Source organism: Poecilia reticulata, chromosome 22 (assembly GCF_904066995.2).
Source record: "Poecilia reticulata chromosome 22, P_reticulata-male-v2, whole genome shotgun sequence".
NCBI lineage: Eukaryota > Metazoa > Chordata > Actinopteri > Cyprinodontiformes > Poeciliidae > Poecilia > Poecilia reticulata.
In genome coordinates, this window is record NC_088851.1 from 22387301 (window position 1) to 22405688 (window position 18388).

Here is an 18388-nt window from a genome sequence, read left to right on the forward strand (position 1 = left end):
AGACCAACAGGACTCTCTATGAACCCTAGAGGCCAGCCCGGAGAAAAACAGGACTCGCTATGAACCCTTGGTCAGCCGGGAGACCAACAGGACTCTCTATGAACCCTAGAGGTCAGCCCGAAGACCAACAGGACTCGCTACCAAGCCATGAAAGCAGGCCGGGAGACCAACAGGACTCACTACCAAGCCATGAAAGCAGGCCGGGAGACCAACAGGACTCTCTATGAACCCTAGAGGCCAGCCCGGAGAAAAACAGGACTCGCTATGAACCCTAGGTCAGCCGGGAGACCAACAGGACTCTCTATGAACCCTAGAGGTCAGCCCGAAGACCAACAGGACTCGCTACCAAGCCATGAAAGCAGGCCGGGAGACCAACAGGACTCTCTATGAACCCTAGAGGCCAGCCCGGAGAAAAACAGGACTCGCTATGAACCCTTGGTCAGCCGGGAGACCAACAGGACTCTCTATGAACCCTAGAGGTCAGCCCGAAGACCAACAGGACTCGCTACCAAGCCATGAAAGCAGGCCGGGAGACCAACAGGACTCACTACCAAGCCATGAAAGCAGGCCGGGAGACCAACAGGACTCTCTATGAACCCTAGAGGCCAGCCCGGAGAAAAACAGGACTCGCTATGAACCCTAGGCCAGCCGGGAGAAAAACAGGACTCGCTATGAACCCTAGGTCAGCCGGGAGACCAACAGGACTCGCTACCAAGCCATGAAAGCAGGCCGGGAGACCAACAGGACTCACTACCAAGCCATGAAAGCAGGCCGGGAGACCAACAGGACTCTCTATGAACCCTAGAGGCCAGCCCGGAGAAAAACAGGACTCGCTATGAACCCTAGGTCAGCCGGGAGACCAACAGGACTCTCTATGAACCCTAGAGGTCAGCCCGAAGACCAACAGGACTCGCTACCAAGCCATGAAAGCAGGCCGGGAGACCAACAGGACTCTCTATGAACCCTAGAGGCCAGCCCGGAGAAAAACAGGACTCGCTATGAACCCTTGGTCAGCCGGGAGACCAACAGGACTCTCTATGAACCCTAGAGGTCAGCCCGAAGACCAACAGGACTCGCTACCAAGCCATGAAAGCAGGCCGGGAGACCAACAGGACTCACTACCAAGCCATGAAAGCAGGCCGGGAGACCAACAGGACTCTCTATGAACCCTAGAGGCCAGCCCGGAGAAAAACAGGACTCGCTATGAACCCTAGGTCAGCCGGGAGACCAACAGGACTCTCTATGAACCCTAGAGGTCAGCCCGAAGACCAACAGGACTCGCTACCAAGCCATGAAAGCAGGCTGGGAGACCAACAGGACTCTCTATGAACCCTAGAGGCCAGCCCGGAGAAAAACAGGACTCGCTATGAACCCTTGGTCAGCCGGGAGACCAACAGGACTCTCTATGAACCCTAGAGGTCAGCCCGAAGACCAACAGGACTCGCTACCAAGCCATGAAAGCAGGCCGGGAGACCAACAGGACTCACTACCAAGCCATGAAAGCAGGCCGGGAGACCAACAGGACTCTCTATGAACCCTAGAGGCCAGCCCGGAGAAAAACAGGACTCGCTATGAACCCTAGGTCAGCCGGGAGACCAACAGGACTCTCTATGAACCCTAGAGGTCAGCCCGAAGACCAACAGGACTCGCTACCAAGCCATGAAAGCAGGCCGGGAGACCAACAGGACTCACTACCAAGCCATGAAAGCAGGCCGGGAGACCAACAGGACTCTCTATGAACCCTAGAGGCCAGCCCGGAGAAAAACAGGACTCGCTATGAACCCTTGGTCAGCCGGGAGACCAACAGGACTCTCTATGAACCCTAGAGGTCAGCCCGAAGACCAACAGGACTCGCTACCAAGCCATGAAAGCAGGCCGGGAGACCAACAGGACTCACTACCAAGCCATGAAAGCAGGCCGGGAGACCAACAGGACTCTCTATGAACCCTAGAGGCCAGCCCGGAGAAAAACAGGACTCGCTATGAACCCTAGGTCAGCCGGGAGACCAACAGGACTCTCTATGAACCCTAGAGGTCAGCCCGAAGACCAACAGGACTCGCTACCAAGCCATGAAAGCAGGCCGGGAGACCAACAGGACTCTCTATGAACCCTAGAGGCCAGCCCGGAGAAAAACAGGACTCGCTATGAACCCTTGGTCAGCCGGGAGACCAACAGGACTCTCTATGAACCCTAGAGGTCAGCCCGAAGACCAACAGGACTCGCTACCAAGCCATGAAAGCAGGCCGGGAGACCAACAGGACTCACTACCAAGCCATGAAAGCAGGCCGGGAGACCAACAGGACTCTCTATGAACCCTAGAGGCCAGCCCGGAGAAAAACAGGACTCGCTATGAACCCTAGGTCAGCCGGGAGACCAACAGGACTCTCTATGAACCCTAGAGGTCAGCCCGAAGACCAACAGGACTCGCTACCAAGCCATGAAAGCAGGCTGGGAGACCAACAGGACTCTCTATGAACCCTAGAGGCCAGCCCGGAGAAAAACAGGACTCGCTATGAACCCTTGGTCAGCCGGGAGACCAACAGGACTCTCTATGAACCCTAGAGGTCAGCCCGAAGACCAACAGGACTCGCTACCAAGCCATGAAAGCAGGCCGGGAGACCAACAGGACTCACTACCAAGCCATGAAAGCAGGCCGGGAGACCAACAGGACTCTCTATGAACCCTAGAGGCCAGCCCGGAGAAAAACAGGACTCGCTATGAACCCTAGGTCAGCCGGGAGACCAACAGGACTCTCTATGAACCCTAGAGGTCAGCCCGAAGACCAACAGGACTCGCTACCAAGCCATGAAAGCAGGCCGGGAGACCAACAGGACTCACTACCAAGCCATGAAAGCAGGCCGGGAGACCAACAGGACTCTCTATGAACCCTAGAGGCCAGCCCGGAGAAAAACAGGACTCGCTATGAACCCTTGGTCAGCCGGGAGACCAACAGGACTCTCTATGAACCCTAGAGGTCAGCCCGAAGACCAACAGGACTCGCTACCAAGCCATGAAAGCAGGCCGGGAGACCAACAGGACTCACTACCAAGCCATGAAAGCAGGCCGGGAGACCAACAGGACTCTCTATGAACCCTAGAGGCCAGCCCGGAGAAAAACAGGACTCGCTATGAACCCTAGGTCAGCCGGGAGACCAACAGGACTCTCTATGAACCCTAGAGGTCAGCCCGAAGACCAACAGGACTCGCTACCAAGCCATGAAAGCAGGCTGGGAGACCAACAGGACTCTCTATGAACCCTAGAGGCCAGCCCGGAGAAAAACAGGACTCGCTATGAACCCCTCGAGGTTCACTTCTTTCTTTAGAAGTACCATCTTTCTACCCAATACCTTAGAGTGCCCGTTTGATACATTTTCAGAAATGTATTGCCGATGCCTCCGATCGCACGTCTGAATAGATGTGGCTTCTTCTCTGGCTGGTCTGAAACCCACTGGCTGTCTTTGTGGGTTTTGTCATCAGATGGCTGCCTTTTTTCCTGTTCCCCTAATTCCTTCAGCCTTTTGTTAATCTTTTCCACATAACTCTCCAATTTTTTGTTGTCCTTCTCCAGGAGGTGGTTTGCCTGCTCAAAGACAGAATTTTCCTGCTGCAGGGTGGTGGTTTTATTCTCCAGGGCGATGTTTTTCTCCTTCAGGGCGGTGTTTTCCTCCTTCAGGGCGGTGTTTTCCTCCTTCAGGGCGTTGTTTTTCTCCTTGAGCGTGGTGTTTAATTTCTCAGGGTTTGCCTGATTTTCCTCCTCCATAGTGTTTGTTTGTAGCTTAAGGTTGGCGTTGACTTGTTCCAGATCCCTGAATTTCTCCTCCAGGGCAGCAATTTGCTTGTCAATGTCTTTGTTTTTCTTCACCATGGTGGCATTATCCTCTTCTAATGTTCTGTTTATTTCAACCAGATTTTTGAATTCCTCATCATTCTCCTGAATAAGTTTATCTTTTTGAAATGCTGCTTCTTCCAAGTTTAAAACTCCAATTTTTAATTCCTCATTTGCTTTTCTGAGTGAATTGTTCTCAAATGACATCCTTTTGACTTCTTCCATGATGTCTCGGAGCTTCTGTTTCTCTCCTCCTATCAAATCTTGGTCTTTTTCTTCCTCCGAATCAAAAGATGAATTCTTGCTGCTTTGACTCATATTTTGTCTTTTCAGTCTGTGCAAATCTTTTCCAGTCTCTACAATCCTTCTCCTTTCTCTCCAGGTTCTGCAACGATAATGACGGTAGAATTCAAAGAGTGGAGCTTTTTGTGCATCGCTCTTTGTGACATCAAATTGCGTGATGTCACAAAATGATGTCACTACCTCAGCAGAACAACTAGAAAACTGCTGAAGTTTGAATAAAAACAAACTTTACGGCTGAATGCAGCTCGGTTAAGCTGACGGCCAGTGGAGACAGTTCAGCTGGTAAAATATCACCAAAGCTGAAATCCACACTTGGGGGACAGCGGCTCTCGAGGACAATGGACTGGCACAACAGGGTGCCAGGACTAACGGTCAAAAGAAAAGTTTGTGCCCGAAAACAGAAAAAGGGCAAACGGGTGAGCATGTTACCCAACTGGTGCCTAGGAAGCCACCATTTCTGACTGTCTTTCTGGCTAATGTCCGCCAGAAAGAGACATTCTTTCTGGTGACATTAAGAACTTTTGTGAGTTCTTATTGGCCACAAAAGAGCAATAAGAACTCTTTTGTGAGTGGATTTGTTACATCTGAGGCTGAGAGTTTCTGCAGAGATGGCTTGTGCCATTCTTTGCCTAACGTAAACCTGGCTTAACAGCAACATGCCGTTGAGCCTTCCAGATCAACAGTATTCAGTTATTCCAAGCGGACCGCGACCAACACTCAGAAAAAACAATGTATGTCAAAAGGAGGAGGACAATGTATGTAAGTGAATGCAGATTGGTGTACGAACTGTGGACTGGTTAACAGCTGTCAGCCACCCTATGTGCCTCAGGAGTTTACTGCGGTGTTTGTGTGACCCCCACAAAGTGTGGTCACATTTGTTGGATTAAATTGTGATTTTAGTTTAGGATTAGACCCTGTTTTGAAATATTGGAGCAATGTCACGCAATAACACAAATGCGCTGCTAGATGGCAGAAGCGAGCCCTTACGGGACTGACGGTGCAACATTTCGGTGTTGAGGAAGCTCCCCTCCATTGGATGAGAGCTACCAGCACAGCAACTCCTGTGGCTCACTCGTTTTTTTCCTGTTAAAACAGGTTGGTTCGGGTTTAAGCTGAAAACTGATATGTGATAAACATGATTGTTCTGTTGAGCGTCGTGACCTTGGTCCCCGGTGTATTTGGTTTGTGTTATTTTATGTTGTCATTATAGTTAGCTAATAAGCTCTCGGTTAGCTGCTCAGAGGATTTCCTCAGATGGTACGTGAAGAAGGCGTATGTTTTATAAAGCCGTCTGTAATGTGCAATAAGAACTCTTGTGAGCCACAGCAGTGCAGCCACAGCATTAAAAACAAACAATTACAATTTTCTTGTGTGCTTTTGCCTGAGGAAGACTTATTACAGTCAAAACGTCACGTGCACACTTTCCTTTTTCATAAAAAATAACTCTTCTAAGTTTTGTTACAAAACATTTTGTTTTCAAAAAAATTTTTTTCCCAATTTTATTTCATTTTCATTTCATTTTTGTCTTCTAAAAAAATTTATTAAAAAAATTTAAAAAAATCATAAAAGCTTAAGTAATTCAAATATAACAATTATATATATACAGATTATATATATATATATATATAAAAACACAGATATTGGACAGAATGAATATTTTTTAAGTAATAAAGCCTACCGGGGCACAAACGAATAAAAACAGACATTGAGACATGTGGCCAAAGAATGATTGGCAAGTGGTACGTTATGCGAGGAGACGCAAAGAACGTGCCCCTAACCACACACATTTTGATGGAACGTGGGGAAGGAAGGACCGTGCAGCTCCTGTTTTCTTCAGGGAACAAAATCGACCCTTTCTCCCTAACCCTACCCTATGGAATATCCTCCTTCAACTTCCCCAAAGTTGAAAACTAGGTAAGTTGAACTGGGAGAGGATTTTCCCTTTTTGGAGGAGTGCCTGGCTGGCAGGACTTAGTTCCTGCAGAGGGTCGGAAGTTGCTTGTAATCGACATAATCCCCGTTCATTATCATGCCGATACAGCTGGAAAAGGTAAGTACATTGAGGTGGAGGGCGCCTTGGACTTTCTCGGGAACCCTCTGAAGTACCTTCTCCATCCACGCCATCCCATGGTCACGGTACTTCTCGAGGTTCCTGGAATAGCTCAAGGAACGCCGCTCCACCTCTGTGCATACTTGAAGGGTTGCTGTGGTAACCTTCGGAAGTTGCACCTTGTGCCCCTCGGACTCCAAGACGATATAGTCCCGGTTGTTCCAGAACATTCTGTGTGAGCCACAAAGATCACGAAACTATATATGGAAAGAACCTCAAGTTCTCCGCCAAGAAACCCTGAAAGAGACACTTGTGCAGATCCTTCCCAGCTTGAATGATCATTTCCCAGGCTCTGCCAAAGGTGAGCTGTGCGGGAAAGCTGTTCTTGGTGCTGAGGTCCTCGCAGAAGACCTCCCACTCTTGCATATGCATAGTTGTATGCTCTATATAGAGATTTTACTTAGCTTTGATTGTATATCTCACAATTAAACTCTGAAAGCTGTGTGGCTTTGTTAATATTCTGTCCTAGAATGCGGTTGGATGTCCTTTTTTTTGAGCATCTGCCCCTTTAGTGGTCTTTGCGTGGCCCTGATTCATATGATTTTTTAATCTGATAAAACTGATTAATCAGTAACTATGATAAACTATAATTGCAGCCCCAAATACATTAAGATTTTAAGTTTTTGATTTTAAATTTATCTTAATTTTCAAGTTTTTCCACTTCTATCTCTGTATTAACTTTTCAAATTCCGTTTCTTCTGTAACTTTATAAAAGGTTTAGGCAATAAGAGCATCTTAGCCACTTCTAATTTATAAAACCATGTTAATGTGATTAAAAAGTAATTTGTAACTACTATAAAAGGGTTAGTACTGAATTAATACTTCTGTATTTAAGTTGAGTTAAAATTAGTTTTGAAAGCGATGAAATGGTTTTGTTTTCGGTAGTTTGTGCAGGTTTTAAATTTAAGTAGTAATGGTCGTTACTAATCTGAAATTGTTGGAGTTGTTGTCCAATAACTTAATATTACTTCAAATCAGAAGAAACATGTTGCTAAAAACAAGACGGCTGCATGTAGTGATGCAGAAACCGGGAGAGAAATGGCTCAATTAAAAGAAATATGTTACTATGAGCTGTTAATTTTCAGCTTAGACATTTCTGAGTGCCTCAGGGGAAATGCTTTCCTTTATCTTTCTTTCTTTTATACGTTTTTTTCCTCCTCTAAAGGTTCATGATGCCGCAGAAGCTCCAACTTTTATAAAACAACCCTGATCATGTTACTTTAAGTCTTAGAAGCTTTTTCTTTGTCCTCAGATATTTTCCAAGCACTAGAATTACGTCAGCATTTAGGAGTTTGGCTCATTGTTGAATTTTTCTGATCAACTTGGTGCAGCATGAAATAAATGCAGCCTGGCTTAAAGTGTTCTGCAGTTTACTCATTATTTATGTGTTTCTAATCTGTGTTGGTGAGTTTTGGTGTATATTAAATTAATGTTTGTCTTTATTTTCAGCTGCATCTCATTCTCTGAAGAGCTTCTTTGCCATTCCGGCCATGCAGCAGCTTGCAGGCCACAGGTGAGCCACAGCATGAACGCTAAATAACTTGTTCAAACAATTTATCATAAAAAAAATTAAAATTTGGAGGTTAGCTCAGGAGGTTTGTACACAAAGTTTGGAAATGCTCGATTTGCATAATATGCTTGATTTTTAAACTGCACAATTTTGTAATAAAGCACAACCTAACATTTGATTAAAAGCCTCAATTTGGAAAATGCTAATTCATTTCTAAAAACAAAAGTGGATTCTGACTCTCCCATCACATTTGATGTGTACTTGCCATAAAAATTAAAGACCTCTCCATTCTTTGTAGGTGGGGGGAATAAATGGTAAGAAATACTTAAAACTGACTGGCTGATAAATGATTTCATGATACAAAATGTTTTACTCCTGTGATTTCAGGAGCAAGCTGGCTTTTTCCCGTGGCACGCCGAGTGACTCGATGGCTGTCGTCAACGCCTTCAGGGTGATTTTATCTCGCAATCTGATGTTTATGTTTATGTTTGTGGGACTGTTTTAAAACCCTTCTTATTTTGTTTAGGCGTGGTACTCCGCCAAAAAGAAAGGACAACTGAGACACCCAAAGGTAAATAAACTATAATATCGCTTTAACAACACCTGATGTACGATAATCAGAAAATTCAAGAAGCTTTGAAATTTGTGAGTAGAGATGCTGATTCCAGTTCAGTTCTTGTTTCTTTATAACACAGAGCGTTGATTTGTCGGATGAACACGGTTGTTGTTCTTTGCAGGATGAGCTGAGCTGGGGCAAAGAGAACTTCATTCAGATCAAGAGGATCAGAGAGGTGCAGACATTATGCAAAGTTTGGTCATTTAGGTTTTGTTTGCATTTCAAGAAAAAATGCAATTAAAATTCACATAATTGGGAAAATCAGTTTCACATGTTTTCAATTCAATCAATAATCAAACATTTGCACAAAAATTGTCAGACTTGATTCCGGTGAGAGTTGAATCTCTTTAAACTTTGGAAAAGAAACTTGTGCGGCGTTTTGGGAAAATTGTGGCCTGCGGTTTTACAGGAGAATTGATTCAAAACGGCTCAACTTGATATGAACTGTGTGACGCTGTGAGAGCATCACACAACCTGTCTGTACCAGATAACTGGACATTATCTGGAAAACAAAAACAAACCATCACCCTCCTACAATTTTCTGTCTTCTTCTCCTTCACTGCTTTTGTGGTTAGTAACATCCAGATGTGGAAGCAAAAGTGTTTTCACTGCAGTTTATCAAAGTACATCCTTATTGATGCAGCTGAAAAACAACCTTATTGAAAAAATAAGATTGTTTTTCAAAATTGGCGTTTTTTGTTAATTTTTTTCTCCCTAATCAAAGATTCTCCCAGAAAACTTGCTAAGCCTGGTGGATGGGTGCTATTTTAGTCATTCGTCCAGCAGCCTGTTGTGTTTTTGAAGTAAAAAATGTTTAAAGTTGACAAAATTTTAAATGTCACCTGATAATTATATGTTATTGAACAACTGGAAGATTAATACCTGAACACCAACTATAGAGTCTTATAAAATGCAAACATTTTAGAAAGACCTAAATGAATAAGCAATGCTTAGACTGGTGGGGGCACAAGTAAAGCCTGGTGGCCTGCCAGGCTTATAATACTCTGGGAGAAATGGCATAATGTCAATTTACACAATTCTATGGTTAATGCAACGCAGCTTGTGAGACACTGGTATCATCTGCATGTAACTGTATTGTTGCAGTTAATCATTAACATGCAGGCTAAATAAAATTGGTCGCATTGAGCCTTGTGGGACTCCGGCTGAGTCACAAGGTAGATTGTGAATTTTCTATCAGTTCTGCTTGTTGGATGCATCATTGTTACCCTGATGCGCCCATCGCTCTGGAAGAAGGTAAATCTGGGCTCATTAAATCACACGACCTTCTCAAATTTTGGTTCTTCCTTGTAAGTTGAAGCCTTTTCCCCCAATTTTGCATCATTTATTGGTTTTCTAAAAGCTGCCCAGCTGTTCAGCCTCAATCTCTTGAGTTTTTATCACTTGGTGCAAGTAGAAACTTGCTGAATTTCACTAGACGAGATTTCTACTTTTGCTACGTTTAAGCGGTGGCCAGTCACATTGATTTTTTTTTTTCCAGTTTCTAATAATGCCTTGGATAGTTCTCAAAAAAAATTATCTAATTTCTGTATTATTCAGACTTTTTTTGCATGAAAGATGCCAATAATTGGACCCTGCTGAAGCACATCTTTTCCAGAGGATAAGTTTTATGACATGGTCAGGAAATGGGAAGCTCATGCCTACTTGCTTTCAGTGCATGCCTTTTGGACAGGCAGCTCATTTACTCCGTTCTCCAGGTTGCAGAGTTGTATGAGGACCTGAAGAAACGTGTGTCCCAGTTCAACATGCACGTCCTGGAAGACTCTCCGTCCCCAGACAACACGAGCATAAACAGGCAGAAGTTCATCCTGCAGGTCAGCCTTCGCTAGAGGATTTCTCTGATTCTGTGCACAACAGATGAGCTGTGGATGTGTTTCTATACCTTTATCTTTAATGTTGTGCTTTAGATCGTCATTGCCGGCGCCTTCTACCCAAACTACTTCTTCCAGCAGGAGATCGATCAAAGGCAGGCCTGCAAAGAGCTGAACGGCTTCAACCCTCGAACGACAGTCATGGTATCGAGGTTTATGTCAGAGTTATGACACCTGGGAATCGGATTTGATTTTGCTAGTTGATGCTAAGAAAAATGTGTGCAGTTATTGAGTAAAACATGATTCAACTGGTGGATTTTGTTTCTTAAAGAGGCAGTATTATGTAAAATCAACATTTTTTGAGCTGTAAATCATGTTGTTATTCCTTCGTCAAAAACATACCTGGAGTCTTGCTTTGATTCTTTCATGCATGTTTGAGAAATCATTCAATCTCCATGACAACCATTCAGCTCCGAAAAACGCCTGGGTGGGCTTAGCCCCGCCTTCGAGCCGCAGCTCCTCCCCCAGTCAGCTCCTTCAGACTAGCCAGCAGCTATTAGCAAACTCCTGGTGGAACTGCTGAGCTACGTTTCAGTAAAACGCTGGTAAAAACGTTGCTAAAGGGTTTAGAGAGGAGCCATGTTGTGATGACTTCCTGAAGGTAGAGCTTCAGAAAGAGCAGAAGTTTTTTAAAGAGACAGAGGCCCAATTTCAAGACATCAAGTTATGTAGTGAAATTTCTTTTAATTCATATTTGATATGTAAATTTTTTTTTATAACTACTATAGGTAACATAGTTACGTGATTATGTTACACAAAATGCATACTACTGTCACTTTAATAATTTTGAGAATAACTTAATGTGACTTTATTGGTTAAGTTTTGATTGGGGGTTGTCCTGTAGGTGAGGAACCTCCCTCCATACAGCTTCCTCTATTACAAGCAGCTGCAGTCCTTGTTCCGGCTGTGTGGACAGGTGAAAACTGTCTCCTTCGACTGCTCCAGGTACAAACATCACTGGGGTTTTTCCTTCATGTGAAGTTTTGTTTTGTTGTTACGATAATCAGTGTCCTGTTTGTGTGTCATCAGAGCTTACATGGAGTTCCACCGGACCTCCAACGATTCGGGTGTGCTGCCGGAGGTGACGCTCGCCCTGCAGATGGCCCATAAGAGCTTTAAAATGGAGCTGCAGACCTATCCTTCTGAACAGATCGAGTTCTGCACAGGGAGGAGATCATTAGCTCACCTGAAATTTTCACGGTACAGCTCAGTTGTCATGCTGTCACGTTTTGACCCGAACGTGTGCAGTTTAACCTCCTGAAAGTAGCGAGGTTACTTTCAGGAGGTTAGTCTACTGGGCTGCGTTCACACTGCAGCCTGAAGTGACCCAATTAAGATTTTTTTGTCAAATCCGATTTTTTTATTTATTTTTTTGCCGCCACTGTTCACATTTCCAAATATATTTGACCTGCATGTGATCTGCAGCGTGAACTGCAAACGGCCAGAAGGTGCCCCACATGCGCAGTAGAGGGCGCTACAACGTCACACATAGAGCGTGTGCTAGGGGTTGCAGAAGTAAAGATGGATGCTAACGGTGGAGTAGAGCTTACAATCGTAGCGAGCAGAGCCAGCAAATTAACAATTTAAACCTCATTACCATTTGCCATGGTGGTTGCTTTTCTCCCTGTAGTGACGTTGGTCGAGTGTCGATGACGTTCAGGACCTGACCGTTAGGAACAATCAGATATCCAAGAGGCCTGAGTCGCATTCGATAAAAACCTGATCTGTTGTTCAGACTGTCATAAAAAGATAAGACAGGTGAACGCAGCCTTGGGTTAAAATTAGTTTGAATCAATTCATAACATTTCCTTAGACTTCCTGTTAGTGTTGTAGTTTGGCCGCCATCCAGCAGTGGGCACCGCTGGTCGTCCTTAAGTGGAGCCGTTGATACAGAAACAAAGATGGCGGCAGTACCAGAACAGGAAAGGGGAACGGTGCAGACAGAGTCCGGTGTGGGATGAAAACGGCCTTCATGCGGTTCTGTTTTAAAACGTAAACACTCGTCAAGCTCCTGAAGTCACCAGCTTCATTCAGCTGAGCTGCATGACGGATCCGTCTGTTTCAACGTTAAATGTTCATTAGAACTTAGTTTGTTGATCTTAGCGAATGTGTACTTGCATTATTACCTGTATATTACAGAAATATTATGATTTATCTCAGTAACTTCATGATAATTTCTTATTGTGATGGGCCTGCATATGGCGTCATGTCAGTTCGGTCCATTGTGAGAGTTTGGACTTCAAGCATCAGATTATAGTCAGGATGGGTTTTTTCTTTCCCTAAATCTGGCTTGTTTGTGCAGAATGTTTGTAACTTGTTTGTGTTTCATGGACAGGTTGACGGCTGACATCCAGAGCCAGTCTCTCTCCCTGATGGACTCGGTCTGCACCAAGCTCGACCCCGACCGGCTGCCACCCAACCGCCTGTTTGTGGTGAACATCACGGAGGTCAGTCCTCTTCTAACAGCTTCACACACCAAAATAATAAGAGGTGCTAGCAGAAATCTAGATGCTTTTCTCCTAAAGTGAAGCATAAGTTTGTTTTTTGGGGGGTAATTTCATTGCAGGTGATAGATGTGGGACATTTCTGGGGGTTCCCAGCGGATGAAGCCAGCTTGGGAAAGCAGCGGCGTCTGACGGCGGAGATCAACAAATGTACATTGTCTCCTGTGACGGTGTCACTTTACCCCAACCTGCTGTGCCTGGCGCCGTACTCGGAGACCAATGAGGAAAGTCTGTACTACCGGGCCAAGATCCTGCACATGCGTGGAAACACGGTGGAGGTGAAATCAGGATCAATGTTACAGTTTTTTCTTCCTCAGACTTTTCTCTTGTGATGCTTTATGCCACAGATTTGTGACGTTCAAACCTTTTGCCCCTTGGAGGAAATATGTCAAATTTAAACTACTTGAAGACACAAAACGTATTATAAAAGTTTTAGATTCACCCAGTTAAAATAAATTTATTAAAATGTAATTAATTATTAATTCACAAAATAATAAACAGATCAGTTAACACTGTATTGATGTTAAGTCAAGCATTAGGGCTCATTTCTATCTACAGATGCATCTTTTTGTTTTCTTATGACCGTTTTTTATCCAACTAATTGATTAGTTTGTATTTTTCAGACTAAGCCGCTACTTTTCCCCCACGCTTTGAACATGCGGCTTTTCTGTGGATTTCTCTTCCACCACCAGGAGGCGCTTTAGCAGGAAGTGAATCAAGGCAAACTTGGAAATCAAAGAACAAAGTGCTGATTTTCATTTAGATCAAGCACATGCTAGCAGCAGGCACGACGGAGAAATTTATTCAAACTCATATGATGCAGCTTTTAAGTTGAAGGCCATCAATCTGGCAGTACAGAGAGCCGCTGATCGTCAGCTCGGCGTGAACAAAACCAGGGTTGGAGACGCAGGGCTGCGTCCTTAATAGCAGATTTATTCAGTGAAAAACCGAGAGCGGCGGAGATACCAGTGGCTTATAGTCTGGTGCGGATTATATATGTACGTTTCCATTAAAAGAAAACAACCTTGTGGATGCGGCTTGTAGTGAGGTGCCCTCTGTAGTCCAGAAAGTACTGTAATCAGATTAACTGATAACTAATAACACTGTTGGTTGCAGCTCTATATTAAACAGATATTTTGAAGTGATTCAGATGCTGAGTTTTGTCAGGAACGTTTTTCTTTAATTTTTCAGGTTTTCTTCCTGGACTTTGGCAACACAGCCCTGGTTTCCAGCAGCAGCCTCAGAGAGCTTCCCTCCGACCTGCTGGCTCAGCCCTTCCAGGTTCGCTTCTCATCCTTAAACCTCCAGGAAGCTTAAAGTGACTGCGAGGCCACATCGCTGCTCCTCTTTCAGGCCCATGAGTTCCAGGTTGCTGGGATGCGGCCGTCAGCCCAGTCCATCATACTGGGAAACAAGTGGAGCAGCCGCGCCCGGGACTGCTTCGTCACCATGGTGAAGCATCAGTCGGTCATCGTGTCGCTCTACTCCATCTTGTACGGCGTCATGCGCGTGGAGCTGCTGCTCAGCAGGGAGTCGAAGAGCACCAGCGTCGTGGACATACTGGTGGAGGAGGGCCACGCCGTGAAGGCGGAGGAGAACGTCGATTCCCAGGTACCGTCAGGGCTCACAGCCATCCGGATCAGTTATCAGATTTAAAATGGATCAGGTCTTCTGCTTCTGGTCTGCTGTGCATCAGAACCGGAACCAAACCTGGAGAAGCACCATTCAGCTTCTATGCACCACAGATCTGGAACAAAGAAACACTGAGGTCCTTTAAATCCAGACTTAAAACCTACCTGGTTATAGAGTTTCGTTTGAAACGTAATCAATGAAAAATCAATCAACATTCTGATAGGTAATGATGGCACCTGACAAAATGTTTCAGTTATCGACTGAGTTCTAAGTCTTTGTATTTTTATGTTTTAATCTTTGAAATGCCTTGTTAAATTGAACTGCTCCAATATTTCTTACAGGGATGCACCGATGGCAGATTAACGACAGTTACAAAATCTGACCTGCTGATTCAGATTTTGGCTGTTACTGAGTTTTTTTCTGCCTGAATTGTTGCTAAGGGTAGCAAGAAACTGCAGAGTTGGCAACATTGGCAGGACAATAGTTGGCTACAAACATGCAGACGTGACCCGGTGGGCCGGTCCATCAGTCAGACGGTTCTCACTGCAGAGCAGGAGAGGATTATCTACCTCAGACCTTTGCTGAGGTAGATAAGATCGGCTTCAGGTTTAAATATCGACCAATCTCTGATCTCCCAAAATTACAGGAATTGGTGCACTCCTGATTTTTTATACAACGGTATTCCTTTGGTGAACTCTTGATCAATTGTAGCAAAGGAAGAGCCTGCAACTGAAATATATTCGTTAGATGAACGTGTGAAAAGCTCAGTGCTTTCTGCTTGACGTAACATGAATACAGTGTTGATCTGTTTAATATTCTGATAGAAAAATCTGCTTAATAGGATTTTTTAAGGGATTTGAACCAGTTGAAGCTAAGAAGTATTTACAGGTAAAGGTTTTATCAGATTACTTTTGTTCTGTCATCAAATTGCCTTTTTTTGAGTCTGTACACTTTAGTTAACGTTCAGTCGATAGAGAAGCGAAGTTTTCAGTGTTTAGCGATTCCATTTAGTGTCACGATTCGATTCAGAAAAAAGAAATTTAAACCCTTTAAAATAACTTTCCTTATATAAATAATGTTACAAGAGGAAAAGACAGTGAATAAGTAAAACATCCATGTAAAACAATTAGGTCCAGACAGCATCAAATTCCATCAGTTCAGATTTAAACATAAGTACATTTGTACATAATCTATAAAATTAAAACGCCAGTATTGGGTTATTTTAGAAATCTGGCTTTTTCTTAAATAAAAAAATATCAAAGAATTAAATGGAAACATCCGGTGGCAGAGTGAACGGATAAAACGATACGCAGTATATTCACAAATAAGACAAACAACTTAAATGCATTTTAGAATAGATTTTAGAGAATTTATTCATTTAAATTATTTTAATAATTGATTAGTCAATGCTAATCAACCCAGTAATTTCTACCTAAAAATAATTTCTCACTTTTGTTCACATTGACCATTCAGTCAGGTTTTGAGGAAAGTTTTACAGACTGTAACTTTTATGTGGATAGAAAGATAAAACTGTTTCCTGTCTGGTTCAGCAAAGCCATGAAGACCTGCTGTCGATGTACGACGACCTGGACAAAGGAATGTACGGCCCCAGTTCTGTGAACCGGTCCTGGAGAGCCCGCAAGGAGGAGGACGAGGAGACCGTCAACATTCTGCTCACTCAGCTGTCCAGCACCCCGAAGTCCTGCTCCAAAACAAACGTAAGACGGGTTGGTTGTCCGGAAGCTGCACCACAAACTTTAATGAGCTCAGGAAACGTGAAATCACTTCAAGTCCCCAGTGAAATTATCAACACGACCATGATTACAGATTGTACGATTAATCGTGAGGAAGCGATTAATCGATTACTAAATTAGTTAACGATTATTTCAGTGATTGACTCGAGTATATGAACTCAAAAATGACTAATTGCTGAAACATACTGAGAGCAGTAAAATAGCCAAAACTGTACAAAAATATTTACATTTTGCATTTAAGATACTAAAAAAATCTGTTCTTCTCACAACTCTTCAAGTGGAATAGTTTTAATGTAAAAATGTTTAAAAAAATCTATTTGCCTCTTTTTCCAATATTGTGTAAAAAACCTGAATGAAAATTTTTGTCTAATAAATCGATTAACAGAATAATCAATAGCTAAAATAATTGTTAGTTCCAGCTCTACACACTGCATTTGGAAACTTCACAATTATGTTAGTTTATTTTTTGTTGAAAACAGATATAATAACTTAAAAAAAGTTAAATTTAGAAAAAGTTAGTCGCTTCAGTTACATGTGTTGTCCAGTAGGTGGCAGCATTTCACCGACTCTTTTCTCTGTGAGGGCATCAACGTCTGATAAATCTTTTCTTCTGATTATTCAGGTAAATCTGGTCGGACCTTCGAGTTCCTACCAGACAAACTTTTACAGTTTGAGCAGGAAAACCCACTACAGGTAAGAACCATGTGCTGGAAGTAAAGCTAACTTTCCTGACGTTTGCTGATGAGCGGCGTGTTGTCCTGCAGGACCGTTTCCATGGAGAAAAACAGCATCAACAGCGTGACTCTGAATGAAAACCCGCATTTCAAACATCAGAGGATGATGGTGGCCGGGATGGTGGCCATCAACACTTCAGGTTCGGAGTAAAAGCAGAACTTAATGTTAAAGATTAAACTGCATCACCTTGTCATAATTTCAATTAGGTGAAAGTGCTTGATTTATGTATAAAGACCTTGAAAGTACTTGACGTTAAAATGCAATCTAACGTTTAATTTGAATTTGAAACCATCATTTACAGTTGAAACAGGATATTTCCATACAATAAAGACATATTTTCCTACTGTCTGAAGTTAAATTAGACATAACTTTTCTCGTTTCAGGTTAATTAGAATAACCTAAATTATTTATATTTGCTAAATGCCAGAAAACTTGGCAAGAACATTTTTTTAGAGAATGTTTTACTCTTTGTATATTGTGTTAATGCATTGTTTTTATTGTTTCAATGCAATGAATATTTATTATTCCTAACCTGTGAAATTGAAATAAATATTGTCTTATTTTTTACATTGAATGTTATTGAAGTTGGGTTTTTTTTTTGTCAAATTAGTGTTCTGAGACATTTCAAAGCATAAAATTTTATATATTTTATTTTGTTCCTGCTGTAGGATGTAGAAAACTATCACAATACATTGTTAATAACAGTAATAAATGCTAACATGTAATAGTGAATTAAAACTGTCATTTTTTTAGTTAATTTGTTTAGCTCAGTGAGGGAAAAGTTTAAAAATGCTTCAGTAGTGAGTGGGCGTCACAGTGGGAAAACTGTACGAGTCATTTGTCTATTGATGAAAAGGTAAAACTCATCATCTCTGTGGATGAAGACGATAAATCGGTGTTTTGCTGTCAGGTTCCCACATCTTGCTGAGCGACACGTCCATCCTGCCCGACATCCCTGGACTGCCTGGTCTGGTGATGATGCTCTTCACTCCCGCCATGGAGTTACGGTTCGTTCCCCCCTCCACGCTGCTGCAGCTAAACTTAAAACCAGCCTCAGTGAGAATGACTGCCCAGTCGTTTTAACCTTTGTGCAGCACAAACGAAGAGCGGAGCTACTACACCGGGGCGCTCTGCGGCCTGGGCTTCAACAGCCTGACGAAGGAGCCCATCCTGCCTGAGAACGACATCGAACTGGCCTTTGACGTCAAGTTTGATGTCATGGACATCATTGAGGTAACGACTGTCACCAGTAATAACAGGAACAATGTAATAAAAACGTATTTCACACTCAATCAGTAATAATTTGTTAGAGCTGAAGTGATTAATCGTGATTAATTGATTATTCAAGTAATCGTCAACTAATTTTAGTGATGGATTAACTGGAGTATACAGACTCAAAAAAGGCTTTTTGCTAAAAACAAAAAAACAGTTGAGCCAAAACTATACAGAATAAATATATACCTTTTGCATTTAATATATTAAAAGGTGTTTGGCTTTAATTATGTTTTAG

The 18388-nt window shown here is 43.1% G+C and overlaps 1 protein-coding gene across 1 annotated transcript in view; it reads left to right on the forward strand.

The window, feature by feature from the left end:
* Nucleotides 1-18388, forward strand: part of tdrd9 (tudor domain containing 9) — a 42972-nt gene that overhangs the window by 22847 nt on the left and 1737 nt on the right. Inside the window, exons 16-32 of the mRNA XM_008400051.3 lie at nucleotides 7688-7751; nucleotides 8136-8199; nucleotides 8275-8319; nucleotides 8486-8539; nucleotides 10080-10196; nucleotides 10290-10397; nucleotides 11098-11198; nucleotides 11283-11453; nucleotides 12589-12700; nucleotides 12820-13035; nucleotides 13949-14038; nucleotides 14111-14368; nucleotides 15940-16107; nucleotides 16766-16836; nucleotides 16908-17017; nucleotides 17789-17885; nucleotides 17973-18111. Of these exons, the coding sequence (XP_008398273.2) occupies nucleotides 7688-7751; nucleotides 8136-8199; nucleotides 8275-8319; nucleotides 8486-8539; nucleotides 10080-10196; nucleotides 10290-10397; nucleotides 11098-11198; nucleotides 11283-11453; nucleotides 12589-12700; nucleotides 12820-13035; nucleotides 13949-14038; nucleotides 14111-14368; nucleotides 15940-16107; nucleotides 16766-16836; nucleotides 16908-17017; nucleotides 17789-17885; nucleotides 17973-18111 (1985 nt within the window). The remainder of the gene's footprint in view (nucleotides 1-7687; nucleotides 7752-8135; nucleotides 8200-8274; nucleotides 8320-8485; nucleotides 8540-10079; nucleotides 10197-10289; nucleotides 10398-11097; nucleotides 11199-11282; nucleotides 11454-12588; nucleotides 12701-12819; nucleotides 13036-13948; nucleotides 14039-14110; nucleotides 14369-15939; nucleotides 16108-16765; nucleotides 16837-16907; nucleotides 17018-17788; nucleotides 17886-17972; nucleotides 18112-18388) is intronic.